General features: G+C 36.1%; 1 protein-coding gene across 3 annotated transcripts in view; it reads left to right on the top strand.

Annotated features, from left to right (window-relative positions):
- LOC121410876 (atrial natriuretic peptide receptor 1-like) overlaps nt 1-20,776 on the top strand; it is a 31,534-nt gene that overhangs the window by 1,075 nt on the left and 9,683 nt on the right. For 2 of the 3 annotated variants that reach the window (XM_041603228.1, XM_041603226.1), the window contains exons 2-14: nt 6,058-6,203; nt 8,517-8,672; nt 9,615-9,750; nt 10,103-10,197; nt 10,762-10,900; nt 14,561-14,645; nt 15,605-15,764; nt 16,546-16,611; nt 17,297-17,374; nt 17,707-17,811; nt 18,216-18,287; nt 18,871-19,021; nt 20,456-20,605. In XM_041603228.1, coding sequence (XP_041459162.1) covers nt 6,058-6,203; nt 8,517-8,672; nt 9,615-9,750; nt 10,103-10,197; nt 10,762-10,900; nt 14,561-14,645; nt 15,605-15,764; nt 16,546-16,611; nt 17,297-17,374; nt 17,707-17,811; nt 18,216-18,287; nt 18,871-19,021; nt 20,456-20,605 — 1,539 coding nt within the window. The remainder of the gene's footprint in view (nt 1-6,057; nt 6,204-8,516; nt 8,673-9,614; nt 9,751-10,102; nt 10,198-10,761; nt 10,901-14,560; nt 14,646-15,604; nt 15,765-16,545; nt 16,612-17,296; nt 17,375-17,706; nt 17,812-18,215; nt 18,288-18,870; nt 19,022-20,455; nt 20,606-20,776) is intronic. The other variant, XM_041603227.1, reaches the window with a different exon arrangement.

The raw sequence follows: 20,776 nt of genomic DNA, 5'->3' as shown, positions 1-20,776 counted from the left end.
ATGTTCCACCCTTGGATCTGCGCCTGGTAGAAGTAGAAAGCAATTGTAGGGGAAGGCGGGGTAAGTTGAGCATAGGGGCAAGTTGAGCCACCAGCCGCAGGCCAATAATGAATGAGTCAGACATTGTGGTGGTGTCATATATTGATGACCCATAGCATAACCCCTAAACCCACCACATTGTTTTCAACTTTGAAACAAAAAGTAGATTTTTAGAGGGAAAAATATGAATTTCAGCCAAAAAAGTAAAAAAGAGTGTGAAATAGATAAGTGCTTTATAAACACACAAGTCTTTAAATATAATAAATACATGATAGCAACATTATTAGTCCAGGTATGGATCTTCATTCTTGTCATAGTCGTTTATATGATGGATGCATAATAAATGTGTGGATACAAAATTATCGCACTAAGTTCGGACTGGGGTAAGTTGAGCCAAACAGCATGGGGCAAGTCGAGCCATGGTAATTCTTATGGTAATGTATCTTAAAAAACAAACAAACCATAAAAATCGATTGAAATGCTGGCTGAAAGGAGCAAATTTACATGACTACTCTTTTCCTTTTAAAGGATGTTAGTATTTATGGAGAATTAGCAAGTGAAACGACTTTAAACAAAAAATTGACATGCTAGTTCTCCCCTCATACATTTTGTACATAGTATTTGTGGCTCAACTTACCCCAGAAGGTGGCTCAAACTTACCCCATATATGGGGCAAGTTGAGACATTTGACATCATTTTTTTCAAAGGTCATGATGAATTTCAGTGTGGGGATAAAAAGTTATATATAGGTGGAAAATATTTCAGAAGAATTAAATTTCAAGGCAAGGTACTTATTACGACAAGATTATTAATTATATCAATTCTAACATGCAAAAAGCAAAAACTGTCACAACTTACCCCGCCTTCCCCTATAGGTAATGGTGCTGGTACTTGGTAAAACTGGTGGTAGCTTATCACGGACAGTCTAGTATTGCTAGTTTGGGCTATACTGACAATGGCGTAGAAGAAGTTATCAATATAGAAGTAGTAGTATTGTAGTAAGCTTATATTATGTCATTTAAGCATAGTTGTTCTTTTTAAAGGTTTATGTTCAATATCCACGTATATATCTGTCTGAAGTTAGAGCGAAGCTGAGGTTTTATTCTTTTTCATTTTTTTAACATGAAGTTCTCATATTTTATCGCCAATAAAATCATTATATTAGACAACCCAATCTATACGCCACCATTTTGTATCAAGGTGTGTGGTACCGGGTCATGATCGGTGGCCCAATGGCGTATTAAAATAGATGGGGCCCTTATAGTCACACGACGAAGAAAGAGAAAGGAAGGAAATGGTCCAAGGGTAAAAAATTGTTTTCTGAGTAATATTATTGTGTAAAAAACAATCACAATTTAGATTTTTATTTAAAACAATTCGAATTTTTGCTTACTCGCCACTATTTTATAGATATAAATATGGTGGCGCTTAGAATTTTCTACCCTATCATGACTTCACCGATGATCGCTTTTTATTACGCTTGTTTTAGTGTGCTGATAGGAAGACGGAAAGGGGTAGTCATAAATCTGCTCATTAAGTTACCTTTAAACGACTGGTACATGCCCTCAGTTGGTAAATTCTTTTTATCGTTCCCAATTAGCTAGTATTGATTATCATCTTTGTATTTTAAAATTGATTGTTTTATCAGTAATTTTACTGTCATTAATTGTCAAAATTTGATTGGCATGAGATTTTTGTTAACAAGAGCAAATTCCAGTTGTTCGTAAGCTATACCATTTTACGAACAGTTCCGTAAACACCTACACTTCCGAGTGCAACCCCTTAGCCAAGGTATTTTCATCATAAATTTTACCAAAAACAAACAGATTACGGCGTTGTAAAGTTTCGCAAATGTAAGGAGAGAGGAGTTGGAGAGAGAAATGGAGTTGATGTGAAGAGTGATGTAAACTTTTTTTTTCAGCCTTACAAGATAACGAAATATTGATCTATACTGAATTAAAATAGAAATAATTTCCATACTGTTCTATCTTACACTGCTATACTACTACTGTGCTTTCATATCTTGCCAACCATTGTTTATGATAAATCCACTATGGCCTAGATCTTTATAAGCCGATCCAGCAAGGAAGGTCGTATCTGAATAGACTTTTCACTGTCTCGAAGAACTTTATATCAAGATGGCTTTATATCGAATTAATCTGAAAATGTCTTTTCACCCTCTTTTTTTATTCATTCTTTCTTTGTTTAATTTTGCCTCGTTTATTTCAATGGACTATACCTACAGGTTGACTGCGTCTGTAATGTAATATCACCCTTGTATTCACTTTAAAGGTTACTGCGCACGTAGTCAACCCATTTCAATAGAGGAAAAGCGGAAATAGGCTAAGACCGAAAAAATATAACACTAAAAAAAAAAAAAAAATCGGTTTTGTATGCCGAGTTGTCTTTTGTGTTTTTTCCACTTTATTTAATTTCACCTTATTCACTCATTTAATAGTCAAGGGTGTATTAAGAGTAAGCTGGGAGTAGATCTTAATGAAACCTAATACTCTGAAAAGAGCGAATAATCTTGGTGCTTTTAGATCAAGTTCACTTAAATGCTTTTAAACCAAACGTGTTTGTTTCCTTTAAATATGCACCAGCCCCCAAAATGGAAATGTGTACCAAAATGGATTCTATTCAATTCGGCTGAGCAATTCGTAAAACGCCATCTAAATTTTCAACAGTTAATGATGTATCGAAGTCGGTAACCAGTTTACAAAGATGGGCATATCAGTTACAATTTTTATTTAACACATTACTTGAATTCGTCTTCCAGGCATCTATGCACGGCTAGTGATTGACATACAGTGGGATTTTAGGGCAAATCATTGATATGAATATTTCTTGAACATGATATCTTGTAAAATGTACACATCGTTCTGCTTTTATCGCAAAATTATGCATTCAACCTACGAATGAGGAAAATGTACCGAGATAAATAAAAAGTATATTGGGTTGATTTGGTTTTAGATAGAAGGGCGGACCACTTTTTTTTCTTGATTTTAGGATAGGCAAAGAATGGTCATCACTATACTCATTTTATAATGGAAAGCTCTAGTTGGGATATAACTAAAGCTCATATTGACAACCGCCCAACGGATAATACCCAAATGTTTTGTGTTGTGAGGTACTTGCCATGAAACTATAGTCATGATGCATGTTGTACTAGCCTTGATACTGTTACAACCTCCTAGCAGCTTATCACCAGTTTTTCTCCGACCTGCTATTGATTTCGCTTTTGAATCGGTGAACAATGCCGTTGCTGAAGGCCTCTACCTAAACTTTTCCTTATCCTACATATATCGGGAGACTGGTGCAGATTGTGGAGTTCCAGTGATGGACGCACCGGGAATCGTAACCGATCTGTACATCGGATACGATGTTGATGGATTCCTGGGTTCTCCTTGTAGTTACGAGACGGAGGGTATTGCTGACCTTGCTGCCTATTGGAACCTACCTGTTGTCTCAGGTGTATCGACATCAACATCTCTCGATAACAAGCTTCGTTATCTTACTCTAACACGCACATCTTTCAAGACCAGTGCTATGACCGAAGCTGTGCTGTCGGTATCCGCAAGCTTTGGATGGCGCCGGTTATCCATGATACGATCAACTCCTGGATTCTTTACCCTAGTGTATCAATCCATCGAAGAGCTTTCCGTATCTTACAACTTAACCATATTTGATATTCCTCTCACTAGAAACACGAATAAGCATGATGCCTTGTCTAAAGCTCTAACGAAATCGAGAAGTAAGTTTCACTTGTATTGTAAGGATAATCGATTAAATCAAAACAGTCCATGCAAACGTGCGTGATTCTAATCTGACCATCAAATAAATCACGATAAAGCACAAGTATTTTGTTTGTTTTAATTTTCGCAAAGCAGAACAATATTTTAATTAGCAGATGATACGTAGTACGAACTATTAAAGCTAAACAAACAGTTTTGAAGCACAGAGTCCCTCAAATTACATAGTACATAAGTATTTCGTTTCGTAAAACACAGAAACGTAGAAAAAATCGAAAATTGATCAGTTAAAAAGTAATGCCCCGAGAGCACATTAGGATGGACGATCATGAAATCATTCGAATCAATCGAAAATAATTGTTGAGCGTTGTGGCCCAGTGAATTAGTCTTCTGACTTTGAAACAAAGGGGCGTGGGTTCGAATCCCAGCCATGGCGTAATATCCTTCAGCAAGAAATTCATCCACATTGTGCTGCACTCAACCCAGGTAAGAAGAATGGGTACCCGGTAGGGAGAAATTCTTTAAATGCTTGAACGCCTAGGCAGCCCAGCTAAAGACAGGGTAATAACAATATCAGGTCCCGCAGGGAGAACGGTTTTCAGAACTGAAGTGGCTTCCCCTGGTAAATATACATATATTATTATTATTTTCGAGTTGTCAATGAATTCACTAATATGTAACCGTCATTGTGCTCTGAATAACATTCTCCCCATATTTTTCTCCTTTCATCTTACCGTGTTCCGCGTCAATTAGGCCATGAGTTGAAAGAAGCAGTTCGTGATTAGACATTGATATTGCACAAACTGTATGCGTAGAAAATGAGAAACCGCTTAAATGGAAAAATCGATGTGCAGTTCCGGTTTACCTTTAACAATCTTAGTTCCAAAGTTTTATTTGGAAAAATGTTAAGATGCAAAATTTAAGATAGAGGCAATATTGTGTTTGATTATTTATTATTTATAATCAAATTTTTCACATTTTCCTCCTAATATTCCTCTATTGCTCGGTTGCCGCTTAAGATTTATAGCTCGGAGTTAAAATTTTGCTCACTTTTTCCTCGCCCCCTCCATACGTACGGTACCCGGTTGGCGCCGACATAATCGTGCGGTCGCCGTCGAACAATTTGGAGGACCGCCCGGGAATCGGAGGGTCATCAGCCGATCAATGCTCGGACGCCAAACAGATAAGTTCGCCAATTTTACCCAGATTTGGCCTTGAGTAATGGGTAATCGACCGGGCACTGCTCCGCCACCGCTAAGTATTTACAGCCTGCTCGACTTCTACAAAATCTTTCGGTGATGCCTAAATTCCAGTGGTGCCCGAGCAGGCTACTAATCGGTCGGTCGACGCTCTGAGTTGTGACTGAAGCCTAATGTTATCGGGAAGGAACAGTTGGTCAATCACAATACTGTTAATCAAATACATAATCTTTGTTTATAGTAGGAATAAAAATAAACCCCTGACCTCAAGAAATAACCAAAAAATTATAGAAAATGAACATGAAAAGAAAAAACTAGCTGAAGAGAGGGGCACTTAAGTGCACCATCTATGAAAATAGAGGTGGCGAGGAATGCACGGATATCATGGATTGATATGATAGTATAGGGGGCTGTGTACTTCCGAGGGTTTGTGTGTGTGTGGGGTGGGACCGTGGGGGGCTGTGCGGTTGTTGTGAACTTTGTATGTTTTGTTCTTTTTTATGATGAAATAAAATAATGCTATAAAAAAAATCAAAATCAAATGAAGGTCATTTTTGTCCAAAAAAATTTGACAAGAAAAAAAAAAGTTCACTACAAGATGAAGGTCGTTTTGGCTACATTTTTCTCTATTTTGTCAAACCTGCCAGAATTCCAGGAGTGCTGCCTATGGAGAATTACACACGCAGTACTTCCACTTCCCAGGACCTGGAATCCAAGTTTAAAATATATATATTTATATTTATATATATATGAAAAATACCGCTTTCCTGATATTAATTATATCACGATCGGTCGATTTTTATATTTTTTTCAAGTATGATATCTATCTTTGGAGTCTCGAACAACAAAAATATTTGTGACTCAGATCCTACGTTTGCACCAAATCAACAATTTTGCAATCGAAATTTGACACTATCGGAGTTGCCTTCTGTGGAAAAAATGATCGCTTGAATGCACACGCCACTATGTAAAACAGTGAACCTATGGTAAAAAATAATTATATATTTGCCTCATCGTTCTTAGACATATTTGACTAATTTCTTAATTTGTTTTTCTTTCCTGTACAGTCATAATCATCGCAGCACGAGGGGAACTAGTAAGAGAGACTATGTTATTAGCCTATGATATGGGACTTATCAACGGGTCATATGCTTTCATCAGTATCGAACCTTTCAGTAACACCTTGGTCTTTGGCGATGACAACTGGAAACAGGTGACAATTTTCTTTTCTATTTCTCATATTAAGACATTATTCGTTAATCAAATTAGACTATTATGTACCAAAAGTTGAACTGATAAGACATTAGGCCTATTAAAACACTTCTGGAAATGAATGAAACTTATTGGGAAATAGTACCTCTTATTCAAGTGTTTGTTCAGTGGTAGACAGAAATATAGAGTCCGGTGTAGCTATCACATTGTGAATACAAAAACCGATAAAATTGTGTCGTTCCATGTGCAATTGAAGATAGTTTTAATACGATATGATGTATTTTTATTGAAATTGATTTGAAACTGGTACTAGAAATAATTTTCCATGTCAAATGGTTTTAAATTACAAATCAAACGCACGTACATCCTCAAAATTGTACAACATAATGGCTAATTCACCCAGGTAAGCAGGTATACAAAACTTTTGGAGTTCAGAATACCCAAATTATAATAACTTTGGTATGGGACAGAAAATATCGTTATTGTGTATACCTGTTTGATAATGTCAATAAAGGTTTTTAAGAAACTAATATTTATATAAAACCAAGAAAAATAAAGTCAAAAATAAGAAAATAAAATATCTTCCAACTACTAGTAAGCATAGGGTCATCTTTGTTTAATTTCATCATTGGGGACTGAAGTGGTTATTATCAAGCTATATAGAAACGTGCAAAATATGTTTTGTTGACGCTTGTTATCCTTGTCATATTCTTGTCATCTTCTGAGATTATCAGGTTTCACATAATCGTGTCATCCATTGCCTTGAGAGAGCACTCGAATAGTCGCCGCACGTCATTATTCTTCCAGTCCGTTTCCATGACAGTATAGCAATTCATAACAAGCTATCCAAGATTAGTTTCACCTTTCACATCTTGTTCGCCTTATTACCGTATACCCATAAACATGTTTATTGCGATATAAAACAATTTAGAGACATGGTGCAATCATTCTTATGCCTTTTACGACCTATTTTAGCAAGGATATCTGATAAAACACATCTACTGAATATGAATACTATCGGTTCGCCAATATTCACTGTCGCACTTTAAATGCTGCAAAGTAGATGTGACTAGTTACTTTCCGATCTTCATTTGTCCCGTTTTCGAAATCAGCATGATCACGGAACATAATATTGTGCCTTAACATCCGAGAAGAGACAAGTCGGCAGCTCTCATGAAAGTTTAAAATACCGAATATGAATTCGTATTGTCAACATATGCCCCTGTCACGTTAATGACATGCATGCATCGGGGTTTGAGACCACGTGGCGTACAGATGGGGGCTTGGGGTGCTTGACGCCCCCGCCCCCCGGTTTTTTACGACCAAGAAAAACTATGATTAATGGAAAGAGTGGAAGGTCAAAATTTGTCAAAAAATATGATTTTTATAATAAAAAACAAATTTTGTTTGCTCGCTTCGCTCGTCGCAAATTTTTTATATTGATTTTTCACGATACGCCACATCTCGCCCCTATTTTTTATTTTTGCGTATAGCGCCACTGCTTGCGAAGACCACCTCCGAATGCGGCTATGAAGGCGCCTTCGCACCTATTGTTCCAGTTCAGTGGTCAAAGCCGGCTAAAATCCACTTGGAGGTGATACACATACTACCTATTGCAGGACGGAAAGCGCCTTCAAGCCAATTTTAAAGGTCAGTCTAGTCCGAGGCGGCGTCAGTCCGGCAATAAAAAAAAAATTGATGCACAAAAGTTGGACCTCGTCCGACAACTGCTTAAGTCTTATTTCGGCGTATGTGTACACCACCCTAAGTTTATGGAATATGTTTTATGAGATAAAAACATAACTTTAGAGCAGTACGATTAATTATCATTACTGTGCAATGAACACGTCGTTTTTATGATTATCAGTCTTAAAAGAACAAATTATCTGCTTGCCCTTGAAGTGCAATGCCAAGCTTCCTGTTTCATGCAATACGTTTAGAATTATCAGTTCGGTTCAATCACTTAATGTTTGTAATTCATCTTAACAACTGCTCAAAGGCAGAATCATCCGTCCTCTCTTCTCTTTATTTGCTTGGAGATCATGAATAATGCACCGAACAAATTTGGTTGGGAACCATGATACAAGAGGTAAAGGTGGGAGAAGTAGAGCAATTACTATCGTGGGAAGCAGTTGCAGCACTATTCGAGGTCTTCAAAGGAGGTAGGGAAAGGGAAAAATGGTGGAAGAAGAAGGATGATAATGAAACACTCGAAGAAGGAGAGGAGGATGAAGGAAAATGGGAAAATAGTCATTATAGCAGAGTTAGAGTTAGATAAAGTGTTCCATTGCCACCGTTGATGTATTCCTATCAGAACGACGGCCGTGATGAAGATGCGAAGAAGGCCTACGAAGCTCTTCTAACCATCCGTCTCTACGAACCAGACACACAGGAGTACAAAGATTTCCAGAAGGAACTGGAACGCAGAGAAAAGAGGGATTATAATTGGACCAGACCTGATCCTGACCATGTAAGTTTAACCAGTAATGATTATAGTTGTAATACACCAGGGGCTATGGACATTTTTTTTGGGGGGGATGAGACGAAAATTTCGGGGGGGGCTGACCGTGTGAAATAATAATCAAATATAATGGTAATTATTGCGTTTTTCTACACGTTTTGGGGTCCCCGTTTCGCTGCTCCTGTACTAGGTCTACAGCTCGGGGTATATTTCCGCATTTTTCTTGAGCTCAGTCGAATTTGGTACATGTTAATGAGAACATGCATTTGTCGTAACGATGTCCGTAGTTAATAATGTGTCATCACATATTTCACAAAAATAGAATTTCTTAAGTTCAGATCCTTTTCACTTGAGTGTAATCGCACATTATGACGAATTTTGGAGGGTGGGGAATATCCCGAATCTCCCGGAATTTGTCATAATATGTATTTTGTTTTTAGATAGGAAATTAGAAGTATTCTATAACTAAGAATACTCCTTGAGTAAGACGAAATAGATTACAGAAGATTAATTGAAGAAGTACATTTTGAATAGTGTGCGTCGCAACCTGTGTCAACATTAAATTATATGATAATTAATTTCAAATCGCAAGCATTGTAATAAAATGCCTTTTGCTGCTCCTATATCTTGGTAAGGAAATTATGGCCTGATTCCTCCAATCACACCCTCTGAGAAAAATCTGAAGACACGCGAAATTCGTTTTTCATGTAATAATTCGTGATTACTTAACAAACATGCCATAAATACGGCGGTGGTAATTATGTTATCTAAGAAAGACCATCGTTTTTCATCGTAAAGCATTATTGACTACTTATAGTAGTCAATAATTTTATTCATGCCGTATAATAGACGGAGCTCATATTTATCTTTATGGGATTTTATTTATACGTATTCTCATAATCTATTCTCTTGTTATAATAATGACTTTACGAGTTGAATTTTAATAATCAGAACAATTACTTCGCGAGTGCTTTCCACGATGCTGTCATCTTGTATTCACTTGCCGTCAACGAAACCTTGGCAGAAGGAGGAGACATCAGAGATGGATATAAGATCACAAGAAAGATGTGGAATAGAACGTTTGACGGTGAGGATAGATTTTTTTCTGTGTATTTGCCCATGCGTTTGTCCATCCTAGAGTGTGACATCGCGCAGTATCTTTGGAGTTTTGCTACAATCATGTCTATCTGAAGAATACATTCTTCAGATGCCGCTGATACCATTAATCCGTACAAAAGGCGCACAGTATCGATTATGCTATCAAAAAATCAAACATATCTTACTTTCGGACACACATTTTCATACACGCACCCTCACACCCTGTCTCTTTCTTCTCATGCACCCCCTCCCTCGCATACGTGTGCTTAGCACATATATCCACACAAACGTGCATAATATATAGGCCTACATGTTTGTTTGTTTTTCATTCTGTTTGTTAGGTATATCTGGTAAGGTGACAATTAACAGTAACGGGGATCGTGATGCAGACTATTCACTGTGGGATATGACTGACACAGAAGCAGGTACATTTGAGGTAAGCATCGGCCAGGTTAAAATAATAATTAGGGCATTTATTATAATAATGATAATGATAACAATGACTCTAATTTACCCAGAATAGCCACTTCAGCTATAAGCTATTCTTCCAGCAGTTCCCGCTTAAAATACCATTTTATCATTACCCTTCTCCATTCCATTACGTCCTGACATGAATGCAAAAAATTGGGGGTGGTTAGTCTGTGCTATAACTCTGCGAGGGATTGAACCCACAACCTTCCGCTCATGAGGCATGCGCTCTACCACTGAGCCTCCATACCCAGTGATGCATCATACCTGGGCCTATAATTTCGTTTACATTTAGAAAAAAATGTCAAGAAAATGCTAAATAATAAGAAATGGGGCTAAACCATCAAAGCCTGATAATAATAGAGTCAGTTGCATAATCCAGTGGTTTAGAGTCTGGCATTATTATAACGTTAATTTTGTATCTCTCCTGACAAGAGCAGAACCAATGATATACATGTACGTCTTACTTCTTCATCGAGATAAGAGCATTTCGAAGAATATAATAATGCAAGGTTTCTTTATTAATCTATAGGTTATAGCAAACTATTATGGGGCGACTGGAGAATTTCATGAAACTGACGTGAAACCGGTTTGGCCTAATGGAGCTACAGGACCGCCTAAAGACGAACCAGATTGCGGGTTCAACGGTGAAAAGTGTCCACCTAATCCGAGTATGGACATTTTCATGATTTCATTAATTTTTAATTATATTCTCTTTCCATTGTTATCTGTCGGTGATTTTTAAATGTATTAATTCCAGGCATATGCAGGCATAATTATGGGGATGTGTGCAATCAGACTTTAGAAGCATGTGAATACCGCAACCTATAGCTCCTACATAACACGAATATTTTTTTCTTGCTCCCCCCCCTTGTGCGTTAAAGGGGAATCCAACCCAAATAAAAACTTGTTCTTAGGGGAATAAGAAAAATCAGACAAGTTGATAGGTGAAAGTTTGAACACTATCAGACAAATAATAAGAAAGTTATGATTTTTTTTAAGTTGTGAATATTGGTAATCCCTAGATCCATGGAGACTGCAAATTGGCCACATATGTGATGTCACAGTGATGTAAGGCAAGGACTGCTCTTCCATGTACTCCAATACATAAAATGGCTAATATGTCATTTTTTCAAATGTTTTTACTTCAAATTTTATTTTTCTTTCATGAGGACATAAAACAATATAATACCAGGGTTATATTTAGATTACTGCCCCAGGGGAATGGGCAGTTAGGAGAAAACCACAAATCCCTGATAATTAAGTACATGGCCTATGGGAAAGTTGTCCTTGCCTCTTGTCATAATTTACTTACCCAGTTGCCAATTTGAAATCTACATAATCATAGGGATTTCAATTTTAAAGCAGCCATAACTTTCTTATTGCTGGTCCGATTTCTTTCAAACTTTCACCATTCTGTTTGATCTATTTTTCTCCTTTCCAACACTTCATTTTATGACCAAGACTGGATTCCCCTTTAATGGTGTCGGCTGTCAAACGGGCTGTTCAAATTTGCAAAGTGGTTCGAAGGTGTAATTCCCCATCCCATGAAGTTGTCAATTTTGTCATTTTTAAAAAGGGGAAGTTTACCCTGACGAAAAGTTTGTTGTAAAAATAGCAAAAAGGGTAATAAAAACATTGGTGAAGGTTTAAAGAAAATTTATCAAATATTAAGATAGTTATTATAATTTGATATTTTGAATTTGTGACGTCATTAACGAGCAGCTTCACAATTATGTTAAGTAATATGAATTCGTGAATTTCATTTTCATGGGTTTGTGATGACTTATTTTTTAATTTCTTATTAGGAGCATGTGTGAAATGATTTGACTATCGATATACTGGTACAATAAAAACATTTTTTATTTTCATATAAAGCTATATTTCTTTGATTTTTACCATATGACTATGTAGGAAAGCTGCTCGCATGACGTCACAAATCAAGTAATCAGAATTCTAATAACATTTTTTATTCTTTGATGGACTTTCCTCAAATCTTTGCCAATAATTTTTATAATTTTTTCTGATGTTTTTACATTAAACTTTTTGTCAGGGTGAACTCCCCCTTTAATTGTCAACAAAATATGTTTCATCACATATTTGAGTTCAATCTGTATTCACATTTCCATTTTTTGAACGAAATGTTATGTTCTTCCCCCAGTGGCGTAGACAGGTCCTTAGACCTGGGGGGGATGATCCCTAGCTGGGTCATACTTTATATATATATATACATATATTATATATATATATATATATATATATATATATATATATATTATATATACTTATATATACATATATATATATATATGTATATATACTTATATATACATATATATATATATATATGTATATATATATATATATATATATATATATAATTAATATATGAATATAAAGAATGAAGGAGATAACGTACTCGATAAAAACAAAATATCATGGGCCAAAGCAGACGAGTTAAAGATAACAAAATAACACGATCTGCCTCATGGATAATCTCGTGTGTCTTTTAATCACTTTGCTTTCAGCAATAAACAGGGCATCCAGTAATAAACAAACTTCCTTGCACATTTTTCATGGCAGTAATCTTTTGTTTGATTAATGACAATGAGTAAAGATGATCATAAGAGAAATGTCATTTGTCGGATGTCTAGTTATCATCTTGGTCATGACAGTCCAGCTAAACATGATCTAGAATAACTAGTATTCCTTATTTTACTAGTATAGTAGTATACTCTTTTAAAAGTAGCGATATTGTTAATGATCAAACGAATGAATCAACAACTAAAGGAATAAACAAATAAACAGCCAAATAACTAAAAAAATATCAATTACAATCATAGTAATAGGGGTAAAATAAAAAAAGCTCAACATTATATTTCGTATCCACGTGCAGATATGCGGACACTAAAATGATAAGCACACTCTGTTTAAAATTACCATGATTACAAAGGCTTGATTGAATTAAGTATGGAAATGAAATAAACCTCATCGGGTTGTCGGAAGTAAATTGTATAGATAGTAACTTGTTATAATTTCGATTCATTTCTTATTATGTACCTTGTTATGATGATTATGATAAAAACATAGGTAAGGAAATGTTTATAACCTTCAAACCTAGAAGACTGCGCACGTACAGAAATCACTGGTATAAGTATAATTCCAAAATACATTGCGCCTCGACTTACTTCTTCTTGAAACTGGAAGACGTTTATTTTCACCCAATATAGTTATGCAAAACAGTAAAGGATTATAATGCCCAACATGAAGGAAAAACAGGCATACTAATGCTTCATATGGCAGTATCAGGTAACACGCTCGAAAGGAACATACTTGCTAAGTTCCTATTCTCTTGAACGATTCAATAATCAGTACATGTATAAGTAAAAAAGTATGAACGCTAAATTAGACCATAAATCAATCTTATCCATGGATTGATTCAATCTGCCTTCGTGAATTAAGGCATGTCTATATATTGGATGATTCTACCTTCTTTGAAAAGCGCAAAGTACTCTGAAAAAATTAGTGAAATAGTTCACTCTTTAAGGAGTGAATATATGAAAGAGTGAATATTGAGTGAAGAAAACCTCGGATATCACTGAGGCCATCCAAAATTTGCACTTTCATTCCAAAATCATTCATTTACTAATTCGCTCCTTAGAGACTGAAAATTTTCACCTTTCCTTTGCAAAGTAGGGGTTGAGGACATGGCCAGCAGGGAAAATGGTCAGTGTATGTGTATAGGTAATATCTTATTAATTCGTTTGAACAGTGTTAATGTATTATGAAATCAATTGCTCTGAAAGGGAGTGATTAAGCGACACTTTCTTAAATCTGTAATGAAATATTTTGAACTTATCTCCTTTGCAAATACATAATTATTATAAGGAAATGTACTAGGTGAAACTCTGAATAACGATCCTTAAATGTATATGACGACGCAAGACAGCTCTTATTACTTAAAACGTGCAAGTTGTAAATGCATATAAGATGATTGACTCTGAATAAAAGTCCAATTTTGATCATGTTTGTCATTGCTGTACGTTATGATTATTACTGCTATATTATTGATTGATTTTAACTAGCATTCATTGCTTTATTACTGTATAGTTTTGCTTCTTCCCCCACAGAAACCTGGGGGGGGGATGATTGTACACACCATCCCCCCACCTAAAATTCTGGGGGGGATGCATCCCCCCCATCCCCCCGCTATCTACGCCCCTGTCTTCCCCTTATGACAAATGATTGAAGCATCATAGCGCACGCCCATGTCATCGCATGCTGGACTTTGATCTAAAATTAAGTTTGTGATATTTTTTTTTTTGTTTCAGACAGCTTGACAGTACTTGGTACTGTGGGTATTACGGCAAGTGTAATTGTTATAGCTGCCATCTGTGCTCTCTTTCTTATCTACAGGTATGTGACAATGGAAACACCTCTTACTTTAAAAAAAATCTATTGAAATTGTAAGCTAGAGTGACGTTGATGTGATTTAAAAATCTGAAACATCCTCTCATTTGTTTTTATAAATTGTACGTTTCGGTGAAAAAGGGAAGCGTTAGTTGTATATGAAAGCTGCACTCTATTTCAGTTTTGCTTAATTCAATAGTTATTGAATAAGAATATCCCGAATCAAATGAAATACAATGAAACAGAGTGCAAGTTACGATGCCTTTCCTACAATAAGATGAAAATAATGTTGACCCAGTAATCCGGTATTAGGCAAAAGAGTGCAGAAGAATTATCTGCAACTTGTTCACGAATCATGTAAAATAGGTATTTTACAATATATCTATAGTTCTACGTGATTATTATTCAGTACTTCTTATTCAGATAAACATTAAATGTTAAGTCTATCCCCCTTAATTCAATTAAATTTGCCAATTGCAAATGAATTGTACCAAATTATTTAAAAATATCAAGATCATTTCTATTTTCCGTAATTTGATAAATTCATGTAGTTCACATAATTATTCAAGTATAACTTTTTAAAGTTTCTTATGCGCTTCTGGATATGAGTTGAAATGAAATCCATTCTCATGGATTATTGATGATTTGTTTGGGCACCTGGTTTGTTTTCATCTTGTTTTCTTGAAGTGAAAAATTCGTCAATCAAATCACTTGCAGATATATCATCCCTATGCCTATGCTATTAAGGTAATTACCATAAATAGAAACGGGGCGCAGACACCTATCTTATTTGAAGAATCCCTGGTAGTAACCGTAATGGTAAGTTTGTGAAGAGCAGAATCCAGAGCAAACTAAACATTTCTTGAACACTTATTTCCCTGGATAATCGAGTTTGTTTAATTACTTCCTCTTGTTTATGTAACTGGAATTTATCCCAGTAAACGCTCAAATTAATTTTCTCGAAGGAAACTTCGACTGGATGCCGAACTAATGAAGATGTCATGGCGGATCAAATGGGAGGAGTTGGTCTTCGAAGAAATCGGCAAATCGGTTGCCACGGCAACATCAGGTTCCAGACTTGTTGCATCAAGGGTAAGAGCTTTACCAACAAGCACGGACGCATCGGTAAATAACCGCTCGCTCCTCTCTCGTCTTCATTGAGAATCAACCAAGAAAAAACAAATAAATGGAGATGTTTTTCTTATTCATCTTTAATTTCAATCTAGTTCAGTTCATGGTTTTGTTCGTACAAGCTTTTTGCAGTTGTAATTGCGCAATTGAGAAGTAAATCGAAATCTACTCCCTTCCCATCCCCCCTTCCATCCCCAACTCTTCCCTGTTTTTTTTAATGGAATGCGTGCATGGGCTTGGATCTGCCATCCCCCCCCTCTCTCTCTCTCTTCTTACCTGTCTCCTTCTATCTCTTCCCCTCTGTATCCCTTCTGTTCTTTAATTATGTTTCTTCCGCGTCCGCCTCCTTATTTTCCTTCCCTTTCTGCCCCCCCCCTACCACCACCGCTTCCGCCATTCCTTTCCCCAGTATCGGCACCTTCTCTCTCTTTGAGTCTCTTATCCCAACCTCACATGCAGCACTGTATATCTGCTCACATACCCGTTATGTGTGATCACTTTCCATAAGATATAGAATATCATTCGTTGTAATCATTAATAGTGTTCAAGAATAACTCAATGCACTATCTTTATCTTCTTTTCATCGTCAGTGCATGTAGATTTTTTCTTAGGATCGTGTGTCCCCGTTTGTCAGATACCCTCGTACATATTTGCGTGCTATGATGTCGTACTTCCGTCAATTATTGATGGACTCCATAGAATCTTTGACGACACCATGCGACAATTAATCAATAATGTTATTTAATTGGTATCTTGTTTCTAAAATGCAATACAGGGCACACTTATCAATTCAGATGGCCAAGATGGAGGCCAGATATTTGCAACAGTTGCACGCTATAAGGTAAGACAGTTTCCTATATATTTAGCTTATGTAATTCTTCCCCCACCCCTCACTGTAGCGTTGTCTGCCCCCCCCCCCCCCTCTCTTGTTGACTTCCTCCTCTGCCATGCCTGCTTCGTCCTTCATTGTAAATTCCTTTCTTAAACTTTTCTTTTATAGCGTTTGCATTACAGCAATGCTTAGGGAAGGGATGCCATGGTATTTTCTATAGGGGCAAGACAACCTATAATTTTTTCTTCAATTGAATAACTGGGTTGAATAGAGTAGCACGTCCCAGGCCTCTCTTTTTACACCTACCTTTCTTTTTTTCTCTCTTTCTTTCTTTCTCTCTTTCTTTCTTTCTTTTCTTCCTTCTTTTTTTCTTTCTGTTATTTCCCTCACTTGGAAAACATTAGGACACCCCTGCCGCCCCCGCATCAATGTCACAAGTGGAAAATGATTATATACTTCCATCGACCCTCTTCCATTTTTCCCATATCAGTTTTGAATATCATTATTCTTCACAAATGGTAACCATGGTAACTGACATCGAGTTGCATTTCAATGTCATAATAATTTTTCATTTCAGAACAGTCCAAAAATGGGGTTCATTCATTGCAGTTCTTTTATACAGTTCCGTGAGACTATGAAGGACGTAGACAATAAAGACGATGTCTAAAACGCTATTTTTTCTTCTCTCATACAGGGACGTTTGGTGATGGTGAAGAAGATAAACAAAGCCAAGATTGAACTAACACGAGACGTTCTAATGGAACTAAGAAATGTAAGGTCTTTAATACAAACTTAATGTTGATCTGTCTTGCAAAGAAGAATTAGAAGACATAGTACAGAAAAAAAGACGTGTTATTTTCTAGTTTCCTATAATATCAAGTAACGATATTTCTAGGTAATTCCATGATGATCTTCAGACTTGTACAGTTGTCTGCAAAGTTGTAATTCTAAAGTTTTATGTGAAAATGTTAATTATGTTTAATTATCATTAATATAATATTCATTTTCCCCGATGATTGGTTATTCAAGTGAGGGTGTGGTAAGTGATGGGCATTGTGTGTTTTTCTTAATCACTGAATGATGTTGTTTATTTCATATGTATAGATGAGAAATTTGGAACACACAAACATTGTTCGTTTTGTTGGCGCATGCGTAGACCCTCCCAATCAGACCATAATGACTGACTACTGTCCACGAGGGAGCTTACAGGTAATACTAAATTAAAATATCAGTTTATAGAGTTTGGTACAATATTGACCTCTGAATTTTCAATTGCATTGAATTAAATTTATTTTTAGAATACTTTAAGAATGAGCAAGTTGTAATAAACGCACAAATTAAATCTTCATTATATTCATAAAAATGTTTTGAACTTAAATTACTTTATCAAATTATAAATCATCTATAGTTATACTTTCGAAAAATTCTTAAAAGCAATAATTGGGTCAGGTATTCATATAGCTTTGTATGTATGATTCTATTCTAATGTTGCTTTAGGGTAAAAAAATAATAGCAAATGAAAAGAAAACACCTTGCCTTGTATTGCTAATTATTACTCAATGTACATGTGCTGAAAGTGACTTCTTTAATGAATTTAATTTTCTTGATTTCAGGATATTTTGGAGAATGATCATCTGAAACTAGACTGGATGTTTCGGCAGTCTTTGCTGATGGACGCAGTCAGGGTTAGCTATTTCATTACTAATATCTTTATCCCTTGATTTATCTGACAAACGTCCAAACTCTATTGCTATAATTTATTTATCCTTAGGATGGCGTTTCATGAAGTTGTATTAGCTTTCCCTAAAATTACACCTGACTCTACGTGTGGCTGGATGAAATGTATTATGCAAATAAATCTGAATAACTCTGTATTTCCATGATCTCTTTAGATAAAATTGTATTTGAATGCAAAGTCTGTTATTGTGAAGCGGATGCTTATAGATATTAACAACTGATTGAAGTTTTCTTTGCATAGAGTCAATGAGACAAACATGACGTTTCGCTAGGCGCAAAGGTCGATAACACAGATGAAATTGATATATGAATTGAAAATGGAAGTTATGTTGAGATGACATTAAAGATTGATGCACAAAAGGAAATCCTTATGTAATGACACCAACAACTTTCCTAGATTTCTCCATGTTTTCTCGAAACAGCCTAAGTTACAACCCAATCATTATTGTGATCAAATTGTTTTCCGTCTTCTAATGGGGAATTTAAGAAAAAATCATTTTATGTATATGTTATAAATATATACCTTTTTAGGGAATATACTACCTCCATGACAGTGTAATAGGTGTCCATGGACGACTGACGTCATCAAACTGTGTTGTCGATGGCAGATTCGTTCTCAAACTAACTGACTTTGGGATCCCATCACTTAGGAAGTCCAGTATTGACAGCGAAAACAAATACAGTAAGAAAATTTCTACGTTCATTGTATAGAATTTGACAAACAAAGGTTGCCAACCCAGGTTATTTTGTTTAATCTAACAAGGAAACTGGAAGATCAAAACCTTTTATCACTTGAAAGTTCAGCATTTCTTCAACCCCATGCCGAGTAAAGAAAAGAAACACCCGAAAAGTACACATTCAAGTTCAACCTAATTCACGTCTTTGATGACCCTCATATTTGGTTTTGTTCCACAGGTGATTTTCAAGGCGAATATCTCTTGAAGATTTCTCACATTCTTTTCATGGGTTATACAGTTGTTGCATTATCGTCATGTTCGGGTGTACCATTCATTTTTGTATCACCTGCATAGCAGAGTGAGACTATAGGCGCCGCTTTTCCGACGGCGGCGGCAGCAGCGTCAACATCAAATCTTAACCTGAGGTTAAGTTTTTGAAATGACATAACTTAGAAAGTATATGAACCTAGTTCATGAAACTTAGCCATAAAGTTAATCAAGTATTAATAAATATCCTATCAGAGTTTCATGTCACATGAACAAGGTCAAAGGTCATTTAGGGTCAATGAACTTAGACCATGTTGGAGGAATCAGCATCGAAATCTTAACCTGAGGTTAAGTTTTTGAAATGACATCATAACTTAGAAAATATATGGACCTAGTTCATGAAACTTTGACATATGGTTGATCAATTATCACTAAACCTCCTGCGTGAGTTTTATGTCACATGACCAAGGTCAAAGGTCATTTAGGGTCAATGAACTTTGGCCGAATTGGGGGTATCTGTTGAATTCCCATCATAACTTTGACAGTTTATGGATCTGATTCATGAAACATGGACATAGTAGTAATCAAGCATCACTGAACATTTTGTGCAAGTTTTAGCTCTCATGATTAAGGTCAAAGGTCATTTAGGGTCAATGAACTTTGGCCGAATTGGGTGTATCTGTTGAATTACCATCATAACTTTGAAAGTTTATGGATCTGATTCATGAATCTTGGACATAAGAGTAATCAAGTATCACTGAACATCCTGTGCGAGTTTCAAGTCACATGATCAAGGTCAAAGGTCATGTAAGGTCAATGAACTTTGGCCATGTTGGGTTTTTTTGTTGAATAATCATCATATCTCTATAAGTTTATTGGTCTAGTTCATAAAAAGTGGACATAAAAGTAACCATGTATCACTGAACATCTTGTGCGAGTTAGAGTAGTTTTCAAAGTCAGCACTGATGCTATATTGAACCGCGTGATGCAGGTGAGACGGCCAGAGGCATTCCACTTGTTTCATTCACCTTCCCTTCTACTTATCGTCATCATCTCCGTCGTCGTCATCGTCTCTTTGACTACTACTAAAACTTTCGTTTCTCTACCTTCTTCAAATCCCATTCATTTCGATCTTTAATATTTGTTTTCCAATTTTTTTCCCATTTTCTAAGAACTGTTATGGAAAGCTCCAGAACACCTCAGGAACCCTATTAACCCTCCCACTAAAGAAGGTGATATGTATAGCCTTGGTATCATCATGCTTGAGATAGGTACAAGGGCAGGACCATTCGATGAAGAAAGGAAGTTCATGGACACCGACCGTAAGTATTGAATCTGCCCAACTGTTGTTCATAATTCTTAATGTACCTCCTCCCCCCGTCTTTGTATAAATTGGTTTCGTCTCCCAGTTGCTTCTTTACAAAAAAAAGTGAAAACCTTTTTCAAGAAAATGGAAGGGATGAACATTAATTAGCGCAAATAAGCACAAATGT

The sequence above is a fragment of the Lytechinus variegatus genome, chromosome 3 (assembly GCF_018143015.1).
Source record: "Lytechinus variegatus isolate NC3 chromosome 3, Lvar_3.0, whole genome shotgun sequence".
Taxonomy (NCBI): Eukaryota; Metazoa; Echinodermata; class Echinoidea; order Temnopleuroida; family Toxopneustidae; genus Lytechinus; species Lytechinus variegatus.
The sequence above is the reverse complement of the archived record's forward strand: the minus strand, read 5'-3'. Positions and strand labels throughout refer to the sequence as shown.